This window comes from Fonsecaea monophora (genome assembly GCF_001642475.1).
Source record: "Fonsecaea monophora strain CBS 269.37 chromosome Unknown Scaff126, whole genome shotgun sequence".
Taxonomy (NCBI): Eukaryota; Fungi; Ascomycota; class Eurotiomycetes; order Chaetothyriales; family Herpotrichiellaceae; genus Fonsecaea; species Fonsecaea monophora.
In genome coordinates this window covers 40,060-59,253 of record NW_019174057.1, presented here as the reverse complement: position 1 = coordinate 59,253, position 19,194 = coordinate 40,060, and the positions used below count along the sequence as shown (strand labels likewise).

The 19,194-nt window shown below is 53.0% G+C and overlaps 7 protein-coding genes across 7 annotated transcripts; 4 read left to right on the top strand and 3 right to left on the bottom strand.

The window, feature by feature from the left end:
- Window positions 1-39: 39 nt before the first annotated feature.
- Window positions 40-1,648, bottom strand: AYO21_10648 (hypothetical protein; the record flags this gene model as incomplete). The annotated part of the gene is made up of 3 exons (XM_022660561.1): window positions 40-360; window positions 411-1,412; window positions 1,568-1,648. 3 exons carry the CDS (start codon window positions 1,646-1,648, stop codon window positions 40-42), a joined length of 1,404 nt encoding a protein of 467 aa, XP_022507141.1.
- A 582-nt stretch (window positions 1,649-2,230) lies between these two features.
- AYO21_10647 (hypothetical protein) lies at window positions 2,231-4,311 on the bottom strand (the record flags this gene model as incomplete). Its single annotated transcript, XM_022660560.1, has 2 exons — window positions 2,231-2,459; window positions 2,588-4,311. The coding sequence occupies 2 exons, from the start codon at window positions 4,309-4,311 to the stop codon at window positions 2,231-2,233; spliced, it is 1,953 nt and encodes a 650-aa protein (XP_022507140.1).
- Window positions 4,312-6,123: 1,812 nt separating this feature from the next.
- On the top strand, window positions 6,124-7,890 carry AYO21_10646 (hypothetical protein; the record flags this gene model as incomplete). Its single annotated transcript, XM_022660559.1, has 3 exons — window positions 6,124-7,058; window positions 7,212-7,599; window positions 7,774-7,890. The coding sequence occupies 3 exons, from the start codon at window positions 6,124-6,126 to the stop codon at window positions 7,888-7,890; spliced, it is 1,440 nt and encodes a 479-aa protein (XP_022507139.1).
- Window positions 7,891-8,656: 766 nt separating this feature from the next.
- On the bottom strand, window positions 8,657-10,071 carry AYO21_10645 (hypothetical protein; the record flags this gene model as incomplete). Its single annotated transcript, XM_022660558.1, has 3 exons — window positions 8,657-9,760; window positions 9,810-9,916; window positions 9,978-10,071. 3 exons carry the CDS (start codon window positions 10,069-10,071, stop codon window positions 8,657-8,659), a joined length of 1,305 nt encoding a protein of 434 aa, XP_022507138.1.
- Window positions 10,072-10,696: 625 nt separating this feature from the next.
- AYO21_10644 (hypothetical protein) lies at window positions 10,697-11,746 on the top strand (the record flags this gene model as incomplete). The annotated part of the gene is made up of 1 exon (XM_022660557.1): window positions 10,697-11,746. The coding sequence occupies one exon, from the start codon at window positions 10,697-10,699 to the stop codon at window positions 11,744-11,746; it is 1,050 nt and encodes a 349-aa protein (XP_022507137.1).
- A 1,320-nt stretch (window positions 11,747-13,066) lies between these two features.
- Window positions 13,067-15,088, top strand: AYO21_10643 (hypothetical protein; the record flags this gene model as incomplete). Its single annotated transcript, XM_022660556.1, has 1 exon — window positions 13,067-15,088. The coding sequence occupies one exon, from the start codon at window positions 13,067-13,069 to the stop codon at window positions 15,086-15,088; it is 2,022 nt and encodes a 673-aa protein (XP_022507136.1).
- Window positions 15,089-16,056: 968 nt separating this feature from the next.
- On the top strand, window positions 16,057-18,435 carry AYO21_10642 (hypothetical protein; the record flags this gene model as incomplete). The annotated part of the gene is made up of 4 exons (XM_022660555.1): window positions 16,057-16,131; window positions 16,214-16,245; window positions 16,310-18,068; window positions 18,130-18,435. The coding sequence occupies 4 exons, from the start codon at window positions 16,057-16,059 to the stop codon at window positions 18,433-18,435; spliced, it is 2,172 nt and encodes a 723-aa protein (XP_022507135.1).
- Window positions 18,436-19,194: the final 759 nt, after the last annotated feature.

Below are 19,194 nucleotides of genomic sequence, written 5' to 3'. Positions count from 1 at the left end.
CAGCAGTAACAATGCATACGATCTTCCTTCGGACTATCCTCATCTGAGCACCAAACGAAGCTCAAGAGGTTTCTTCTGCCAGAAAATAAATGTCTCCTGTTCCCCCCAATCATGCATGGGTGGTGTCGTGTTCCAGCTGATGTCAAAGACATAGAGCAGTCGGGCCAGTATGAGCCGCATCTCCGCCCAGGCCAATTTCTGTCCAATGCACATATGTCGTCCTACAAGGAAAGGCTGAAAGACGGCTAGGTTGTTTCCGGCACTCTGCTCCCTGAGAAAGCGCTCTGGAATGAACCTGTCAGGTTCAAGAAAGTTGGTTGCAGATCGGAATGCTGGATATTGATTGACCGCGACAAATGTCTGAATACTGGTCAGCAAAAGCAGCGGACTGAAGGACGCAAAGATCTTACTCCGCCAGGCACCATTTTCCCACATATCTCTTCCCCACCAGCTGGCACAGTGCGAGGAACCCCTATGACGCTAGGTGGACCAAGCCGCATGCCTTCGTTGATCACAGCGGTTAGATACTCGAGCTTGGATGCGGTGGCCACGTCGATCTCTTGCTCGCAAACAAAGGCAGATCTGATCTCCTGGCTAACTCGTGACATTGCCTCGGGCGCTTCCAACAGTCCGAATAATATTGCTGCAACCGCCGAGCTCACTGTTTCACTGCCAGCAAAGACAAAGACACTCATGTTCAGCTCCAGCTCTTCCGGGGTCACCTTCTCCGCCTTCTCCTGATTGTATCTGAGCACGGCATTGACAAAGTCGGGTCTTTGCTCTTGGAGTTGCAGCCTTTGACGGACCTTTTGTGCGCTCAATTCTCGGTGATAGATCATCTTCTGGCGTAATTTGGCTGGTAAGGCATATTTCAGCAATTTCTGCAGTGGTGCGTAATGGTTGATCGAGGCCACCAGAGCTACACCCTTCCCAAAGCGACAAGCTATGTCAACCCAAGGGTGTGGACTTCCTGTCGATGTGCTTCCGAAGGATTCACCGAACGACAAGTCACCCGAGATATCAAACGTTACGAAGTTCAGCCATGACACGATATCGATTGTTGTACCGCCATTCTGGGTAGTCATGGTTCGAAGCCTCTGCATCATCAGGTCGACATAACTTTCAATCAGTGTTGAATGATCCTTGATTGCTTTCTCACTGAAAGCGCCCATGAAGGCTCTTCGATATCGAGCATGATGGTCCTCGTTGTGTCCCATGATGCTGTAAGGCTCGTCTGGTCGCGACTTCCGAAACCATATTCCGCCTCGTTCGATGGCAGCGTGACCTGGTCTTGAGGTATAGATGTCTTTCCATGCCTGGGCGTCGATGTACGACAATTCATCAGGAGCAGTTCGGACCACTGGGCCATATTTGTCATGCAGTCGAAGGAGATCCCGATGCAAACAGCCTCGCTGAAGTGCAATTATCCACGTGAGACGGGTTGCTCGCCATAAGATTGGACCTGGGTAATGACACAGTGGATGAAGGAAGAGGTTGTATAGAAGCCAACAAACGACAATCTTTCCCTCCTTAGTGTTCAATCAACTTTGACGCCGAGGTCGCTTACCAGTACGAAAGCACCGACGACGAGCATAAGTGTTCTACCGATTTCGCCCAAATCCGGCATCGTTACCGTCAACATATCCATGTTTGGTCGAATGGAGATGGGAAACGGCAATCTCTTTATTTGGCGGAAGCGTTACTGATGGACTTCAACTTGCACCAGAGCGCCCAAGACCTTATTTTGATCGTCGTCATTATATCCAGGCTGCATACTCAGGGTTCGTGTCAGTAGCCCATAGGCTGAATTGCCCCGTCTACCTAGCAGACCTTTTATGAACTGATATCCACATTTACTGAAAGCTGCAGGCTACCCCACCCTTTCATCAACGGTAACATTCTCAAGACGAGGGCAGCCTTTTCCTGGAACTCGTCTGATTTACACACAACAAGAACACAAACGCCCGTTACAACCTTTGTTACTGTCGTTGTCAACAGCATCACCATTATTGTAACTCCTGCGGTTGACCGTATGGTATGGACCAGTGTTTCAGAAAAAGAGGAGCAATGCAGTAGGCTCAATCAATGAAGCATGGGTTTTTCTTGGGCCTTTTCCCAAAGGCAGTGCTCCCTAGCAAGAGTGCAACCTAACGGAGCCCCCAAACATCTCGTTTCTCTTGGGATGTGAGGATGACCCACCAACTAATCGACATTTGCTTCGACGAAAGGTCTATCGAGGCTGAGAACTTGAGGGTAGGAGCGGCTGGTTCACCGACGATGGAGTGAGGACGCTGGAGATCTGCGACTCGACATTCGACGCTGGCTTTTCATTTACAACCTGGCTCTGAGGCTGTGGTTGGAAGTATTCTGTTCTACCATTCGCCCCTGGTACTTCGAGGTTGCTGGTGCCTCTCGGGGTTAGCGGCGTCGGCCCGATTCCAAGGGTCACTTCCCGATGCCTATAAAGGGTAAGTCACTGGTTTTCAATTCATGGTTGTGCACTCAAGTGAAGCCAAGGAAGCCTGCGAGCAGTGATAGTACGGAGGGATATGGCAGTTGAAAGAAACAAACTTGAAACTTAACATACTCTGCTGCACCCCAGCTAAGTGTTCGACTCTCCCTATCGAAGCGCGGCCTGAAAACAGCCTGCTCGTGGTCCCCTTGTTTGACCCATGGTCGATCGCCTTGTCGGTTGCACTCGACATCGTTGATTCCTGTTGCCTTTTCGTGGAGACAACTATACAGCACCGTCGCCTGCAAAGCCTGGATGCGGTACCAGGAAAAGGGCAGGTCCGTGAGAGCCCAAACGATCAACTTCATGACGACTGTCATGACGGGGATGATAATGATGGTAAGAATTGACAATGTTGACACATTGCTGCTCCAGATGACGAACGCGTCGACTCCGGGGTCGGGACCGCCGTCAGACCCGATGACCTGGTTCGGGAGGCCGTAATTGTTTGTGGAGAACAGGGTCGTATCGGTAAGCGTGTTCATTGTGGCGATATATGAGGCGAACACTAGTCGCTGCAGGTCGTCGTGGAAGCTGGACGCGCCAGCATCAAACTTTTCGCCCAGCGAAGTATCGGTGGACACCAGCGCTGAGGCCCCGAGGCGAGTGGCCAATGTCACGATCTTGGGCAACGACAGAAAGCGAGCCAAGACATTTTGCAGTCCTGGTGAGAGATTCAGTCCAGGCAGGGACGTCGAATCGAGAGCCACAGCTGTGCTTTGATGCCCACGATACGACCAGACGTCGTTCTGCCAGCACGAAAGTGCGGGTCGTCCGCCTTTGACTATGAATCCAACGTCGCTGCCGCCATCAGCAACAGTAAGATACCAAGGATCTGTGCCGGCTGTGATGCTCTGGCGCTGCACAGAGGAGACTAGTGCACCCCAGGTCCAATTGCCGGCAGGTCCTGTGGGCGAGGCAAGTCCCTGGAAAAAATAGCCCAGTGGCCTGGCGCTATCGTAGAATGATACATTCTGGGTGCCTTCATTGGGATCGTTGAAAAGCAGGTATTCGTCATTGATGATGTTAGAATCATCTACCGACTCGGCCAGGAGCCAGGAATAGTCCGTCTGGCACGACCCTTGGACGCTCAGCACGAGGTCAGGATAATGTTGCAGGCCAAAGTCCACGCCAGTGATGGTATAGTTGTATCCAACGCGTATGACTGCCTCGCCGTCGCCCAGGTCTTGAAGCGTCTCGGGCGGATCGATGAACACATGCGTGCGGCCCGTGGAGTTGGCGACCAAGACACTTCCCGCAGCGCGAAACGCCGATGGCGCCTCGAGCGCGTTGATCTGCACACCGTTCTTCTCGTCCGGGGTGTTACTCAGTGATGGAACATAGACGGCGGAGGCGGCTACGGGCGCGGCATTGTCAATGATGATATACGGCGCGACCTTGATTGGGATGGCATAGATGGCGACCACAAAACCGGCTGCCAGCACCGTCCACCAAAACAGATGGAAACGCCGTCGGTCTTTGATCTTGAAGAAATAGGAGCCGGTCAACTTGCAGATGACGCTTGGTGAGTCCCTGGAATTCCAGATTCCCGTGGCTATCACCCCACTGTTATGGCTGTGTTTCTCCTTGCCCAGGAAGAGCACAACGCCTGCCAGAATCAGAATGACCCAGAAGTCGACTATGATCAACTGTAGCATGAAGGTGTATGCCGAGTTGAGTTCGTTGGCGACATTGGCGGGTACCGCAATGGCATCTCTGGACCCGTGCTCTGTGGGCATGGAGAAGCGGCGCCACAGGTGATAGGTTTGGCGCCCTGGATCGAGACTGGAGAAAACCATGACTGTTGTGGCTTCGGGTGAGTTTTTCCTTTGGCTCCCTTTGTTCTTGAAGAGTTGTGGCTGCTACGGAAGCTGGAGGAGAGTCTCAGGAAGAGCGCGCAGGGCTGGCAAGGAAAGTTAGCATTCCCAGGTGTCTAGGTTTGCTTTCATGCTTGGACAGAAGAGGATGCATTTTTCCCCGACGCGAGTCCTTTGGCTGAACTGGTGTCTAAATGCATCCGATCCGGGAGATGCGGCTGCAGTTGAGGGTGCTTCTGGTTGCCTTTCCAGCGGCCACATGCATGGCTTGACAGAAACCTTTACCCCAACAGAGAGCGAGCGATACACCTTTTGGGGGCCAAATGGGGAGATGCATTCCATTCGAGCCAGAGCTCTCTCGAGTCGGTGCATGATCGGCGACCAAGAGCTCCGCTGCGACAACAAGTCGACTCTGATGGGCGGCCCCAATCTCTGCTGGTATCTGCGAGAGCGTTCCGGCCGGGACCAAGGAAAACAATGTTGACTGACGATCGAAATCAACGGTCACAAGTTCGAGAAGGACACCAATCTGGTTGGGCAGAGGAGAGTCAATACGAATGATGGGTCGGGCTGCCAGCGTGTCGATGCAAGCCACCATCGTGGTGGGTGTTTCTGGTGTGATGGATGGAGAGAGACGAGGACAGCGACGCTTCCAGGCTCAAGTCTGGACCCACAGCCTGGCATTATCCTCTGCTCTATTGGTGGATGCTTGGGTTTTGCAGTGGATACCAAAGCCAATGGAAGCACAGAAAGCTGTAAATGTGGATCCACCTTGTACCATCTTACCCCCTATTGGTCACTTCGAAACTGCAGAAAGGTGACAACCAAAGTCCGGCGAACTCGGGCACTTCCGCCCTTTGAGAAGCTTTCTCTGACGACGACCCCGGATTTCGGGGTTTTCATCGACCTACCAGGCAGCGTCGGTGCCTACCCACAGTGCCCATGACCAAGCAGACAGACGAGCCTCACTAGCCCTTGGAGGTTGTCTCGAGTCGACATTCCGACGCTTGTTCCTATTTACGTCAAACAACAGCCTAAAACTGCAAGCCTTTTGCCCAACTCGCGTTCACCGATACGAGACTGGCTAAAGGTGCGGGCCATCCCCATCCAAGCAGTGTGAAATTCCCCTGCACGAGACTGCTTTGAGTAACCCTTGGAGCCTCATCTCGACCCTGAACCTACAACTCTTACCGAGTTCGCCGCGTACCCTTGCTCTCACTCTTCAGGTATGGTACTGTACTTGCGCTATCGACGCATGTCCAGCAGGCACCCTGAGTACAGCACAGCGTACGCACGCCCACACACCACACTGCATTGCTTTACTCGATGATGGCACCATCTGCGCCGTCGCACCGTTGCACCGTTGCAGCTCCTGCAGCCTCTGCAGAAGGGGCATCGAGCGAACAGAAGAACAATAAGAGGAGAGGGACTATTCCTGGATATGGCAGGCTGAAAACGTGCTTTCTCCGCCCAAGCCTCCATCGACGATCCCGGTTTCTACATAGTTCTCGTGGCCAGCCGGACTTTTTGGAAGCCAGCTTCGTCCACTCTGGAAAGGTCCGTCGAAAGACGGACATATAGGTAAGTCACGCCCCGGCTCTCCTCTGGATGATGCAACGGTGAGGCTCTGCCGAATCTATGCTCGCTCGTTTGCAGCCAACTTTGGTGGGAAAGAAAAAAAAAAGAGAGAAGTACCAAAGTAGGCTCAACATCCTGCACGTTCGCTCACGCAGTCTGGTCTCCTCCTGTCTCCATTGCATTCCAACTCTGTGAGCCGCAGCTCCCAGTCTGATCATGTCGTTTCAACTCATTATCGCCCTGTCTGGGCTGGGAATTTCTCCGGTCACTGCCCAGCACTTCCCGGCGACTGTGCCTTCATTTACCCGCCCATCCTGGACCTGGACCTGGTCGCCCTCTCCCAGTTCCTATGCCGAGCCGCCATGGTCTGAGGAGACTCCCGCGTGGACACCGACTGTCTATACTTCGGAAACTTGGTCATCCGTCGTCCCGTGGCCCTCGACGTACACTCCCTCTATCTCAGCACCTACTTGGCCAGAATACTCGAGCTCTTGGGGCCCGTCTAGCTACTCATCTCATGTCTGGTCTTCGGAAAGCTTTCTGTGGTCCTCATGGCCGACAAGCAGTTACTCACCACACTCTTGGCCATCGGAGTCTCCCACGTGGCAGTCGTGGCAAACCACCGTGTGGCCGTCGCCATCGCCAACGCCAAGTCTTCCCTCATTGAACGATGCTCTTATCGCAGCAGGGGCCGCCAAGTTTGCCGCACTAATTGCATCGGACCCTGTAGTCTCAGCTGCTTATGCCGCGGAAGTTCCTACCGTCTTTGCTCCGACCGACCAATTCATTGGCAGCACAGTGAACGCAACGCGGCTGAGGAAGCGCGACACGCTCACGCCAGCACAGCAACAGCAATTGCTTCTCCACGCGACGCAAAGCCAGAGCGAGATCAACGGCCTCCGGACTCCACCTGGCGCGGTGGTTGCGACCAAGGACACCAATGCCAACCTCAAAGGAGCCACGCAAAAGGTCGTCTCGAAACCGAAAAACAGTACCAAGACGACATCCAGCAAGCGATCGGCTCCGACCCTCCTCGCCAGACAGGACACGGTGGACACGCTCGTGGATATCTTTTCAGGGCTGGGCAACTCGGTCGGGGTCATAACGGCCGACATTCCTTTCGCTGGTGGAGTGATTCATACTACTGACGGGTAAGTGGAGCGAATTCATATCACTTGTTTACATTCTCAGATCTTGAATCTGTGGGCTTTGGTTCATTCAATATGTGTGTACCTCGGTCGGGTCGTCCTCGAGATGGACAATCCACCATTACATACCTGCTGAGATTTTGGACACTTCCACAGCCTCTTCACCCTGCCCGCCACACTGTCCACCACGGCCCAGACCACGGGCCAATCGACCTTTGTTGCCCTGGCCAACTCGTCGAACCAGTCGACGACCCTGGACGCCACGCCTCTCATCACCGTCTTCATCCCCACCAACCAGGCCTTTGCCGCCGCAAACATCGCCCCGTCCCTGTCGCCCAGCAGCATCCAGTCCGTCCTGGCGGGCCACGTCGTGCAGGACTTTGCGGGCTACCTCCCCAGCCTGAGCAACGGGGCGAGTTTCGTGACGCAGTCCGGCACGACGGTCACGGTGACTGTCCAGGGCGACGATTACTTTGTGAACAACGCCAAGATTGTCGCGTCGAATCTGATTCTGGAGAACGGCGTGGCTCACATCATTGATACGGTATGTCTCTTAAGCCCCACCTTTTTGGATGAGTTGCTCTTGCTCTTAGCTGGCCACACATTGTTTAAGTATATGAGAGAGACTCATTGTGTGTGTCTGTGTATCTGTGTGGCATTGTACTGTTTACTTTACTAACCTTTCCCGCCCGACCGCCGGGCATTGAAATCTACATAGGTCCTCACCCCGCCCATCACACCTTACACAGGCAGCGCCGCCATCCACGAGGCGGGTATCGCCAGGTCCTTCGTCCTCGCTGTCGGCGTCATGGTCGCTCTGGTGTTGACATCGTGAAATGTCTTTGCTCTCCTGTCGGGATGTGTCTGTGTCTGATAGACAATCTTGACGATTGTGATCGGGAGAGAAGATGATGCTGTGGAGAAGCGAGGGTGCGAGGGTGTGAGAGTGAGAAAGAGGCAAGGAGAAGAGTTGTGGAATCACACAGAATACGAATGTGAGATGCTGGATATAAGATGCTGGATCTCACGTCTCTAAAATAGGTAACCATGTGACATGTGTGTCGAGTTTCTGTTTGTTGTTGCGGTTGTTGCTGCTCGAAAGGAAGCGAAAGGAAAGGAAGGGAAATCAAACGAAGCTGACTAATGATACATCTAGATACTTACGTAGATATCTAGATAGGAATCTAATACTGGACATTTGGGTAGTCGATCAGATAGGTAGCCAGTCAGTCAGTTAGTCGGTCAGTCAGTTACATGGGTGCGATGGGCTACTACACACCAGGCTATCCTGGCTTTGATGATCGACTAAGCACGGTACTCAAGACGGATGAAATTATGCAGGGAGGGATGGAAAGATAAATGAATGAATGAATATCGTGACCCTGGGGTATGGATGAGTGAGGAGCGAGCAAAATACCAGGTATACCGCGCGACGGCATCACGATCTGTCTGTCAACGAGCGTTGGATGATCTTTTCCATGATAACTTGTTCTTGTATATGGTTCGCATCGTGTTTGAAGACAGTATATATTCGCCTCATGGGCGCGTACTCGGGCAGATCGACCGCATCTTTCGCCTCTCCCGTGTCATGTCACATTACGTCAAAATGTCTCATCCTCGATGTTCATGGCTCTACGAACAACACTCGGACTGGTCGGCTCCCCATCGCCATCCATTTCGAACCCCTCGGTCTCAATGTCCTGTGTGAAATCGAGTTCTTCCTCCCCGTAATCTATCCCGGCATTGGTCAGAATGTCCTCGACTATCCGCTTCGACGCTTCTTTGGCTGGAGTCCTCAACAGGCGATTCTGGGGGACGTGGAACTGCATGGTCTTAGGTGGGGACTGGTCGAAGAGAATGTCGTCGTCGAGATCGTCATCGTCACTGTCCCAGACCCCCGGTGTCCGGGCGGGTGCCTTCAAGGGCTGGGATTTGGATCGTGCCCGTGACGGTGTCAGAACACTGACTCCGGGAATTGGTCTCCTGCGTTCGGGCGAGGAGAATATCTCCGGGTGGAGCTCGGGTGGAGGCGCCTCTGGGCTCGACGAGAGAGTCGAGTTGCCTAGTGTGGCAGATCGAGCATGTCTCGTAGTCGAGGGGGTTCCACGAGTTGTCGATGGCCAATTTGCATAATGCTCACTTGTGAGCGGTGTAGCTTGGACGCGGTAATTTCGGTCGAGAATGCGGTGCAGCAGAGGATCCGTCCGTTTGCGGGCAGTCGATGGGCGTGGGATCGAGGTCGGTCGTGGAGGGAGGAACGGCGAGGACTGGGGAGTCTCTACGGCAATCTTGTCCGTGGCAAATACTGGTCGGCCGCCAGGGGTTTCGGGCATGGTCGGTTGGGTCAGGGACGTGTTGTCGACAACCGTGCTGTGGACTTCTTGTCGCAGGGCCTCGTAAGGCGATGGGTAGTCTGCAAAGGTAGCATTGCTTTGCTTTTGAAACTTTTGCGTGATATTCGGTCGCGGTGTGCTGCTCCTGGAGGGCGAGATGGTCATGTTGGAGAGGTCCAAGTCCTGGATTGAGTCTGTGGAGATGTGTTGCGCCGAAGGAGTTTCGTACGACTGCGACGTCTCCAAGGTGCTCTGTGTGGTAGTATGGGTGTCTTCGGTCACTGTGGTGTCTGTATGTTCCAGGTGAGACTGTTGCTCTTCGTAGCCTGACAGGGACACATTGGCGCTCGATTCAAAAAATTGTTTCCAGAACTGCGTTTGGTCTCAGCATTGTCTCTTCCCAAATGTGAGTGTGTCTCACTCTTGACCCCTCCCAGACCTCCTTTGAATGTGTGGCATATTGTTCGACTATGGGCAGAATGCTCGACGTCACTATGCGGTGTGCTCGACTGAAGTTGTGATCGATTTCTGCAACGTGTACGAGTCAATGGATGTGCGCGAATGAAACATGCTTCTGGTCTAAGCTAACCTTGCAGTGTTAATGTGATGGACTGTTCGAGTTTCTCGAGCTCTTCGGTCAATGTCAAGGCCCTTGGCTGAGCAGCGGAACTTGCTCGAGACATTCTGTCATGCGTTGTCGTTGAGGTGTGTTGTTGGTTATGCAGTGTATAACTTCCCACGGATCTCAATTTGGAGTCGCGTGAAGCCCGATGTGTCGATATGGACGCGCCGAGGCTGGATCCAAGGCTCCCACGCTGCCAACCAAGTCCCACCAAACAGCCATGCGGGGCACGTACAGTAGCAGCTGGTGGCAGTAATATTGATGCCTCGTCGTTCTCCAAAAATGGCGTGGGTGGCGCAGCCCAGTTCCCTCTTCCTCCCTCCTTCCGAACCGCTACCGCCTCACCTGTGTGCCTCGTATGATCCTTGACGCTGGTACAATCAGGCTGACCCGTTTTCAAGATATCCCTGGACACCCCCGAGGTTGTCTTCAACCACGGCGACCTTCCGCCTGCACCCTTCCTCTCTCTCTTCCACTCCGAGAACTCTCTATTCAGAGAAATACCCTCAGGTTTATTTTCAAAATGCCAGCTCCGCTAGCCAAGGGTGAGTGTCCCCGTGCCTCGTTGCATACCGCCATCCTCCCCTTACATCATCTGCCAACGGCTCATACGATCATGTTTGAGGGTTGTCAAAGGTTTCCTCATGCTCATTTCTCTTGTGGCTCGTGGGCAACACTAACCGACCATGCCTCCGATAGGAATTATCATCACTGTCTCTGTTCTGGTGGCAGCCAGTATAGCGGCATATGAGAACCCTCAAGTGCGAGCATGGATAGAGCGGACAAGGCACAGGATAGCCATGGGCCTGCACTCCCTCGGCGACGAGATTGGCCCGAGACCCCGTCCTCGACGCACTTCGACAGACGTCTCGATGCATGAAGAGAAGGGCGAACTGGCCGAGGAGCGTCGACGTCAAGCAATCGCTGAGATCATGGAGCGAGGACGGATCATGGAAGAGAGGAGGAAGAGAAGAAGGCTCACGGATCAAGAGAAGGAAGCACCGTCTAGCCCGACTTTTGATACTCTGGTGGACCAGAATGGTATTCTACTGCAACCGGCACAAGATGAACAAACAGCCCCAGCAACACACTTCTCTGGCGCCGAACCCTCAGCGCAGTCCGCCACTCTACGGCAGAGACTCGTCCCTTTGCAACGAGATCAGCAACCCCCCGCTCTGCATCTGTCGACCGCCCGCCCCGTTTCTGCGAGGGAGCTCGATGAAACTCCTCCAGATCCATTCGAGTCAAGATACGAGCGGGAGGTGCGCGAAGCATGGAATCTACCTTTGACTGAACGACCAGTGGAAATCCTGTCCAGCCATGCTTCAGAAAGCCTGCTTGAGCTTACACCCACGACGGAAAGTGCTCCTGATCCGGACTTCTCTATTCCGTCTGCCGATTACCTTCGCCGCCCACTAGATCGATCAGAGTATTTCTCTGTGGCAGATTCGGTCTCGTCGCATACTCTTTCCGAACATGAGTCGCAAGTATCCCTCCCGGTCCAGAGCACATATTTAGATGCATCTCGAACTTTTGTCATTGGTGCAGCCCCTCTGGATGCAACACCCCCAGCCTCCGTGACGCCCAGCATTGCTGATAGTGCAGGTCATATCAACGCCAGTGAGGCAGAAGACAGTTCTGATGACATCCTCAGCGACTTTGCAGATGGGATACGTACTCCCTCAAGCGCTTGGACCGACGTTGACAGCACCGTTAGCGGGGATTTCCACTTGTAAATACACCCAGGTTGCGGCTGTAGAAGGCACTGGGCTGGAAGGTGTGGCTTTGGAGTCTGGTTATTGGTTCTTATATGAGCATATCACTTTGTTGGATGCTGGTGAAACGTTGCTCAAGAGATGGATGATATACGGTGACCACGAACCTGTCTCTCTCTTCTAACTGCGCTCCTAGTACGTTCCATCTCTGAGCATCGTTTTACTTCGTCTCATTGTGACAACGTCTCCTTCCCTTTTGTGGGCCACAAACTGCAAGCTGCCATCGTGCATATGCCACTGCTTCTCCTACGCTTTGCTTGGGCATCCGTCCTTCACCAGCATGGTCGAACTGGAAATCACCACCTTGCCAGCCGGATGTGCGGAAGCTGGCACTGTGGACGCAACTGCCTCTTCTTATTTCCCCTTCTCTGGCCTTTGCTTCCTCATTATCATCTTCTTTACTGGCTTGTCCTCTCATTGCTCGACTTTATCCAGCGCACTCCGACTCATAGTACTTTTCTGGCGACGGCCTGCATGCCACCGTTTCAGTATCTTCATGAATTGAATATCATTCTCTGATCCAAAGGTCCATCACTTTTCTCTCCTTGCGAGAACCCAGAAACTCCCTTTTGATGCTCCCAGGTTGCTTTCACGGCTGTCACTTCATACGCCGAAATCCAAGAGTCTATCGCTCATTCCCTTTGGTCCTCTCGTCCATCACTTGAGACCTTGAAACTTTCGACAACTCTGATATCCCGACGTCGTGATCACTTCTTGCACACTACCTTGATCAAGTGCTCTTTGCTGAAGCATATCCGCCACCACTCTCAACAGAAAAGCAATTTTGCGGATCAAGGCTCCTTTCAGCGTCTGCTGGTTTTGGATGGTGTGTCACCGACGCAAGTGAATATGGCCGAGCATGAATCTCTCAGTGGGCCCTGGACGTTACCCGAAGTGAGAACGTTCGTGCCACACAGCGATGACTTCTTGCTAATGGTATAGATTATTTCCCTTGCCTTCATTGGTCCCATCATTCTCGCAGCCTTTCTCGAATCGTTTTTGTGGGTAGCAGCGTTTTGTTATTGCCTTGCAAAGGCATATATGAAGGCAGATCACTGGTCGCAAAAGGTGTTGGCTGTGCTCCTGATGGTGGCGTTCACCCTCCTCCGGCAAGTCAGTTGCTGTTTTCCTCGAGAGCATATAATGCTAATGATCGTACACAGGGGGATATTCTTGCCGGTGATGATTGCGACGCTGCCTCTACCACAGCATCTCACACAATATTTCCCTACTCTGATGACTTCCATCCTCCAGGAGTTTGCATTTTACTCCTTTGCAGCCATGCTTGTGATCCCCTGGCTCTTCTGCGTCTATCAACTAGTTGTTGTCCCTCTTGGACGGCAAAAGCGGGTCAAATATACTCTCAATGAGCAGACCGCCCCAAAGGTGGTCGTGGTCATGCCGGTCTACAAGGAGCCACCGGACTCTCTGTGGACAGCACTGAATTCGGTAGTCAGCTGCGACTACCCTGCTGCGTGCATCCACGTGTTTGTCTCTTTCGACGGAGACGACATTGACGAGCTTTACCTGAAGACAATCGATCGACTAGGCGTGCCAGTTACATTGAAGGACTTTCCCAAATCCATTGATGTGGCGTATAATGGGGCCCGAGTCACCGTGTCGAGGTTCCCCCACGGGGGCAAGCGACATTGTCAGAAGGCGACCTTTCTCCTCATCGACAAGATCTACAAACGATACCTTCAGGAGAAGGACGACCTCTTCATTCTGTTCATCGACTCGGACTGCATCCTGGATCCTGTGTGCATACAGAACTTTATGTACGACATGGAACTCAGACCCGGGAGTAAACACAATATGCTGGCGATGACTGGTATTATCACGTCTTCCACAAAGAAGCATTCGTTCATCACCTTGCTGCAGGACATGGAGTATGTTCACGGGCAGCTGTTTGAAAGATCTGTTGAATCAGGTTGTGGAGCCGTTACATGTCTGCCGGGAGCCCTGACTCTGCTTCGATTTTCGGCCTTTCGAAACATGGCACGGTTCTATTTCTCGGACAAGGCGGAAGAGTGCGAGGATCTCTTTGACTACGCCAAAACACATCTCGGCGAAGACCGGTGGCTAACACATTTGTTCATGCTCGGTGCCAAACAGCGGTATCAGATCCAATTGAGTACCAGCGCCTTTTGCAAAACCGAGGCGGTCCAAACATTTCGATCTCTACTCAAGCAGAGGCGTCGGTGGTTTCTAGGGTTTATCACCAATGAAGTTTGCATGTTGACAGACGGCCGTCTGTGGAGGAAGTATCCCATGCTCTGCTTTCTTCGCTTTGCCACTGTTAGCATTCGAACGACGGCCCTCCTTCTGTTGATCACCATTATCGCGATATCAAGCACTTCCACACGGGTGGACTCGTTGCCCTGGGAGTTCATGTGCATCTCGTGCGGCTTGAACTGGTTGCTTATGTTTTACTTTGCCATCAGGCTGCACCGCTGGAAAGCTGCTCTGTATCCGATGATGTTTATGCTCAACCCGTTCTTGAACTGGGTTTATATGGTGTATGGTGTCTTCACTGCAGGCCAAAGAACTTGGGGCGGGCCGAGGGCAGATGCAGGAGCAGCAGACGCAAAGGTAACACCCCAACAGGCAATCGAACATGCCATCGCCACCGGAGACGATTTGAATATTGTTCCAGAAACCTTTAAGCCCGCTATTGAATTCCGTCGGCGCCGCACCCGACCTTCAGCACTCCAGCCGTCGTCCAGCGTCGAGGGCCGCTTCTTTTCTGCAGAGCAAGAGCCTGGACCGATGCCGGACCATGAAATGGCCTCACCCACACCATCGCATGTCAATTTCAACACACAGCAACATCGATACGAGCATGAATCTCTTGACATGAGCGATTCGGATAGTTTGTCGGTACACACGCCTAAATGGATCAATAGCTTCAGCGAAGACAATGAGAAAAGGCATCGGCCAAGTCGAGCAGTTGATATGGAGTCAAGACCGAGGAGCATGGTCGCAGACACTCGGCGATTCCTGGGAGAAGGTCACTTGGCAACACGTAACACGGCAGGAGTTATCCCAGTCTTGCAAGGTTCGAGAGACATGTTCACGTTTGCAGAACACGGCGACAGTCGGCAAGAAGCGGCGAGAAACCACGAGAGTGACAGCCGAAGTCCCCTGGGGCGAAACAGTCCCATGATGGCTGCTTCTGTGGAAGAAGATTTCTCTGGTATGGACGGAAAAGAGGACATGGAGGACATAGGAAAGGTCAAGCGACAGTCGTTGAAAAAGCAGCGGTTACGGAAGAGAAGTCCAAGTCCAGGGAGAATGGTGTAATCCACGGCAATGGCGGCCTTATGGAGAGAGGAAACAAGACAAGATGTTTCACATCATTATCTCTTAATCCAGGACGGAGGACGTTTGTACTCCGTATATGTATAACAAGTAGGTAAACATTAGCAAATGTATTATTGTTCATGCGCCCCACACACTACCACAAGCATCCTTGATGTTTTCCACCTCACGCCACCATGTGTCGGGATTGAGGGGATACGCTGACTGACTGACGCCTCATTTTATCGATCTGGGAGTTGGGTTTATCTCGGAGATGAAGTCATGGTAAAGCGTAATTGCTGCCCAGCGGATGTCGTGTCTGAGGGTGATTTGAAGGAAGCCGGGGTTGGGTTGGGAGACAATGGACAAGGCGTTGCCCGTTGAGCCAGCCTCACCAGGCCCCGGCCAAGGATTGCTGGACCGTGTTTGCTAGAGGCTGCTGGTGGCTGCGGTGGGCGCAGTTTGTGTGCAAAATGGCAAATGGCGGGCCAGATGCCAGATGCCAGATTGCCAGATGCGGTGGTTGTGGGCTGCGGCACCAGGGGCGGGTGGGAGAGTGACGTCCGCGGGCTTGGCTGCAAGGGAAAAAGACAACCATCGAGCTGCGCGAAGCTACTGGTGCTCCTGGCTCACTGGCTCGTCGTTGGCTGGACGGCGGGAGGCGGTTGGCGGCTGGACAAGGCAGGCTGCTGTTTGGCCCTTTGCGAAAAATGGTCCCTTTGGGCGGGTGAAATTTTTGGTCTGATTTGTATCTGTCCTCCAAGTCAATTGCTGTTGCCGTCTTTCTGTTGAAAGAAGACAGTGGCTTTATCACCATCCCTCTTCTTTGCTTAATTCTACCACCTGTTTCGTCTCCCACGATTTCACTTCCTCTTCTCAAAATCTGTCCCATCACATCACCGCAACCAACACAAATACCTCGAGAAACCTTTTTTCCCCTCCTTCTACTTTGAATTGAGGCGCCATTGACAATGAGCGTCGTCGGCGTTGACTTTGGAGCCCAGAGCACCAAGATTGGTGTCGCGCGCAACAAAGGTATCGACATTGTAAGTTCTTGTCCTTTTCCCTGTTCAAGAGAAGACCAGTCTCAAATTGTAAACACAAATAGCTAACTCGCCTGCTCACCAGATCACAAATGAGACGTCGAACCGATCTACACCGTAAGTAACCTTGATCTAGCCTTACCGTGAAGGTGACTGCTGGAACTGACGTCCGCCCTTTTAGATCCTTGGTTGGCTTTGGTCCGAAGAGTCGATACCTGGGTGAAGCCGCAAAGACCCAGGAAATCTCGAATCTCAAAAACACCATCTCGTCGCTGAAACGCCTCGCCGGCCGAACCATAAATGACCCTGAGATCGCCATCGAGCAGCAGTACATTACTGCACCTTTGGTGGACGTCAATGGCCAGGTGGGAGCCGAAGTCACATACCGCGGGGAGAAGCAAAAATTCACGGCCGTCCAATTGATTGCCATGTATTTGGGGAAGATCAGAGACACGGCCAGCAAGGAACTAAAACTTCCCGTCTCGGACGTGGTCATCAGCTGCCCGCCATGGTTCACCGATACCCAGCGAAGAGCCATGCTCGATGCCGCCGAGATTGCCAACCTCAAACTCCTCCGCCTCATCAACGACAATACGGCCATCGCCCTGGGTTACGGTATCACCAAATCCGACCTTCCCGACGGTGAGGCTAAGCCACGTCGAGTGTGCTTTGTGGACATTGGCTACAGCGACTACACCTGCTCCATTGTCGAATTCCGCAAGGGTGAGCTGGCTGTCAAGGCCACCACCTTTGACCGGCATTTCGGTGGACGCAACATCGACAAAGCCCTCGTAGACCATTTTGCGGCGGAATTCAAAGAGAAGTTCAAGCTCGACATCACCAGCAATCCAAAGGCCATCACCCGTGTCGCCGCGGCTGCCGAGAAGCTGAAGAAGATCCTTTCCGCCAATGCCCAGGCCCCTCTCAGTATCGAGTCTCTGATGGATGACAAGGATGTCCGAGCCATGTTGAAGCGTGACGAACTGGAGGAATTGATTAAGCCACTTCTCGATCGAGTTACTGCCCCGCTTGAACAGGCCCTGGCCGAAGCCAAGGTAAAGGTTGAAGATATCGATGCCATTGAGATGGTGGGTGGGTGCACTCGCGTTCCGTCCATCAAGGACCGAATCAGCAAATTCTTTGGCAAGCCTCTCTCCTTCACTCTCAATCAGGACGAAGCTATCGCTCGGGGCTGCGCATTCAGTTGCGCCATCCTCTCACCTGTCTTCCGTGTCCGAGACTTCTCGGTCCACGACATCGTCACCTACCCCATCGAGTTCACCTGGGAGCAATCACCGGATATTCCGGATGAAGATACGAGCTTGACCGTCTTTAACAAGGGCAATGTCATGCCCTCTACCAAGATCCTAACCTTCTACCGCAAACAGCCCTTCGATCTGGAAGCTCGGTACGCCAAGCCGGAATTGCTTCCCGGAAAGATCAACCCCTGGATCGGGCGCTTCTCCGTCAAAGGAGTCAAGGCTGACGAAAAGGACGATTTCATGGTATGCAAACTCAAGGCGCGGCTGAACCTGCACGGCATCCTCAACCTCGAAAGCGGTTACTACGTGGAGGATGTCGAAGTGGAGGAACCTGAGCCGGAAGCAAAGAAAGACGGCGACGCCATGGAGACCGATCAACCCAACGGCTCTGCCGAACAGGCCAAGCCTAAGATGCGTAAGGTCAAGAAGCAAGTGCGCAAAGGCGAGCTGCAGCTGGTCGCAGGAACTGCGTCACTGGATGAGGCAGCCAAGACTCAACTTGGTGAATTAGAAAATGCCATGTACATGGAAGACAAGCTCGTGACAGATACTGAAGACAAGAAGAACGAGCTGGAGGCATTCATCTATGAGCTCCGGGGCAAGATCGAAGAACAATACGCCGACTTTGCCAGCCAGGAAGAGAAGGACAAGATCCGAGAGAAGCTGGAGCAGACAGAGGTAAGCATTTCCCCCGGTGCGCTTCGTTGTGAAGCCGAAACTTGTGGCTAACTTCTGCTAGGATTGGTTGTATGATGAAGGTGATGATGCCACCAAGGCACAGTATGTGGCCAAGATGGACGAGATCCGATTCGTTGCAGGTCCCGTGATCCAACGCTACCAAGACAAGGTCGAAGAGGAGCGACAAGCAATTCTCAAAGCGCAAGAGGAGGAGGCGGCTAAAAAGAGAGCAGAGGCTGAAGCCAAGAAGAAGGCGGAAGAGGAGGCCAAGAAAGGGGCGGATGCACCACCGGACGAGCCCAAAGATACCGAGATGAAGGATGCAGACGGCGAGGCCATCAAGCCCGACAGCGTCGAGGAGAAATAGAATGTCGGACCGATTCTGGGCGGAATACAGCATCTTGTCTTCCCACGCGACTTGGACGCGGGTTAATCATAGATGGGGTAGCCCATCCACGTCTACGGGCAATGGACCCTGGACCACCGGCTTTTATGAGGGATGGACGGACGTACGTGGAACGTGTCATGCATAGCGAATGGGAAAACGATCTTCTTTTCAGGCGTTGGGGAAGCAAGAAAGCCTCAGGGCGAGTCAATACCAATACTAGACAGCGTGATCAACTGGGGATGTGTCTCGTTTTGCCAGAGGTTGTCCTCTTTTTCTTTCCCATGAAGAACATCTGCAAAACTAGAATGAAATAGGAAACGATAGATTGACCAATGAGAAACCATACCGAAGACATGAAATGGAAGTTTCTGCACAGAGAGAGAGAGAGAGAGAGAGAGAGAGAGAGAGGGGCATATTGCCGAGCAGTAGCCAGAGAAGAGTAAAGGAAGTAATTAACCAAGGTACACATGGTATCTACGGAGGGGTTGACTTCGGCAGCACCGGTGGCCGCCCTTGTCCCGGCTTCTTACGCTTCTTACGCACGAAGGTCTGCAGTACAAACGTCTTGACAGTACGCTTTGTGAGTGGTGGTGGTGCTGTGGTGGTAGGTGTTTGAGATTTGTGATCAGACCGGAGTCCCGATTCCACCGGATCTTGAGAGGTCGGAGTGGTGTGGATAAAGCGGCAGGCAACGATGGGTTACCAGTACGAGCAACTACAAGTACTCGGCAGGTACCT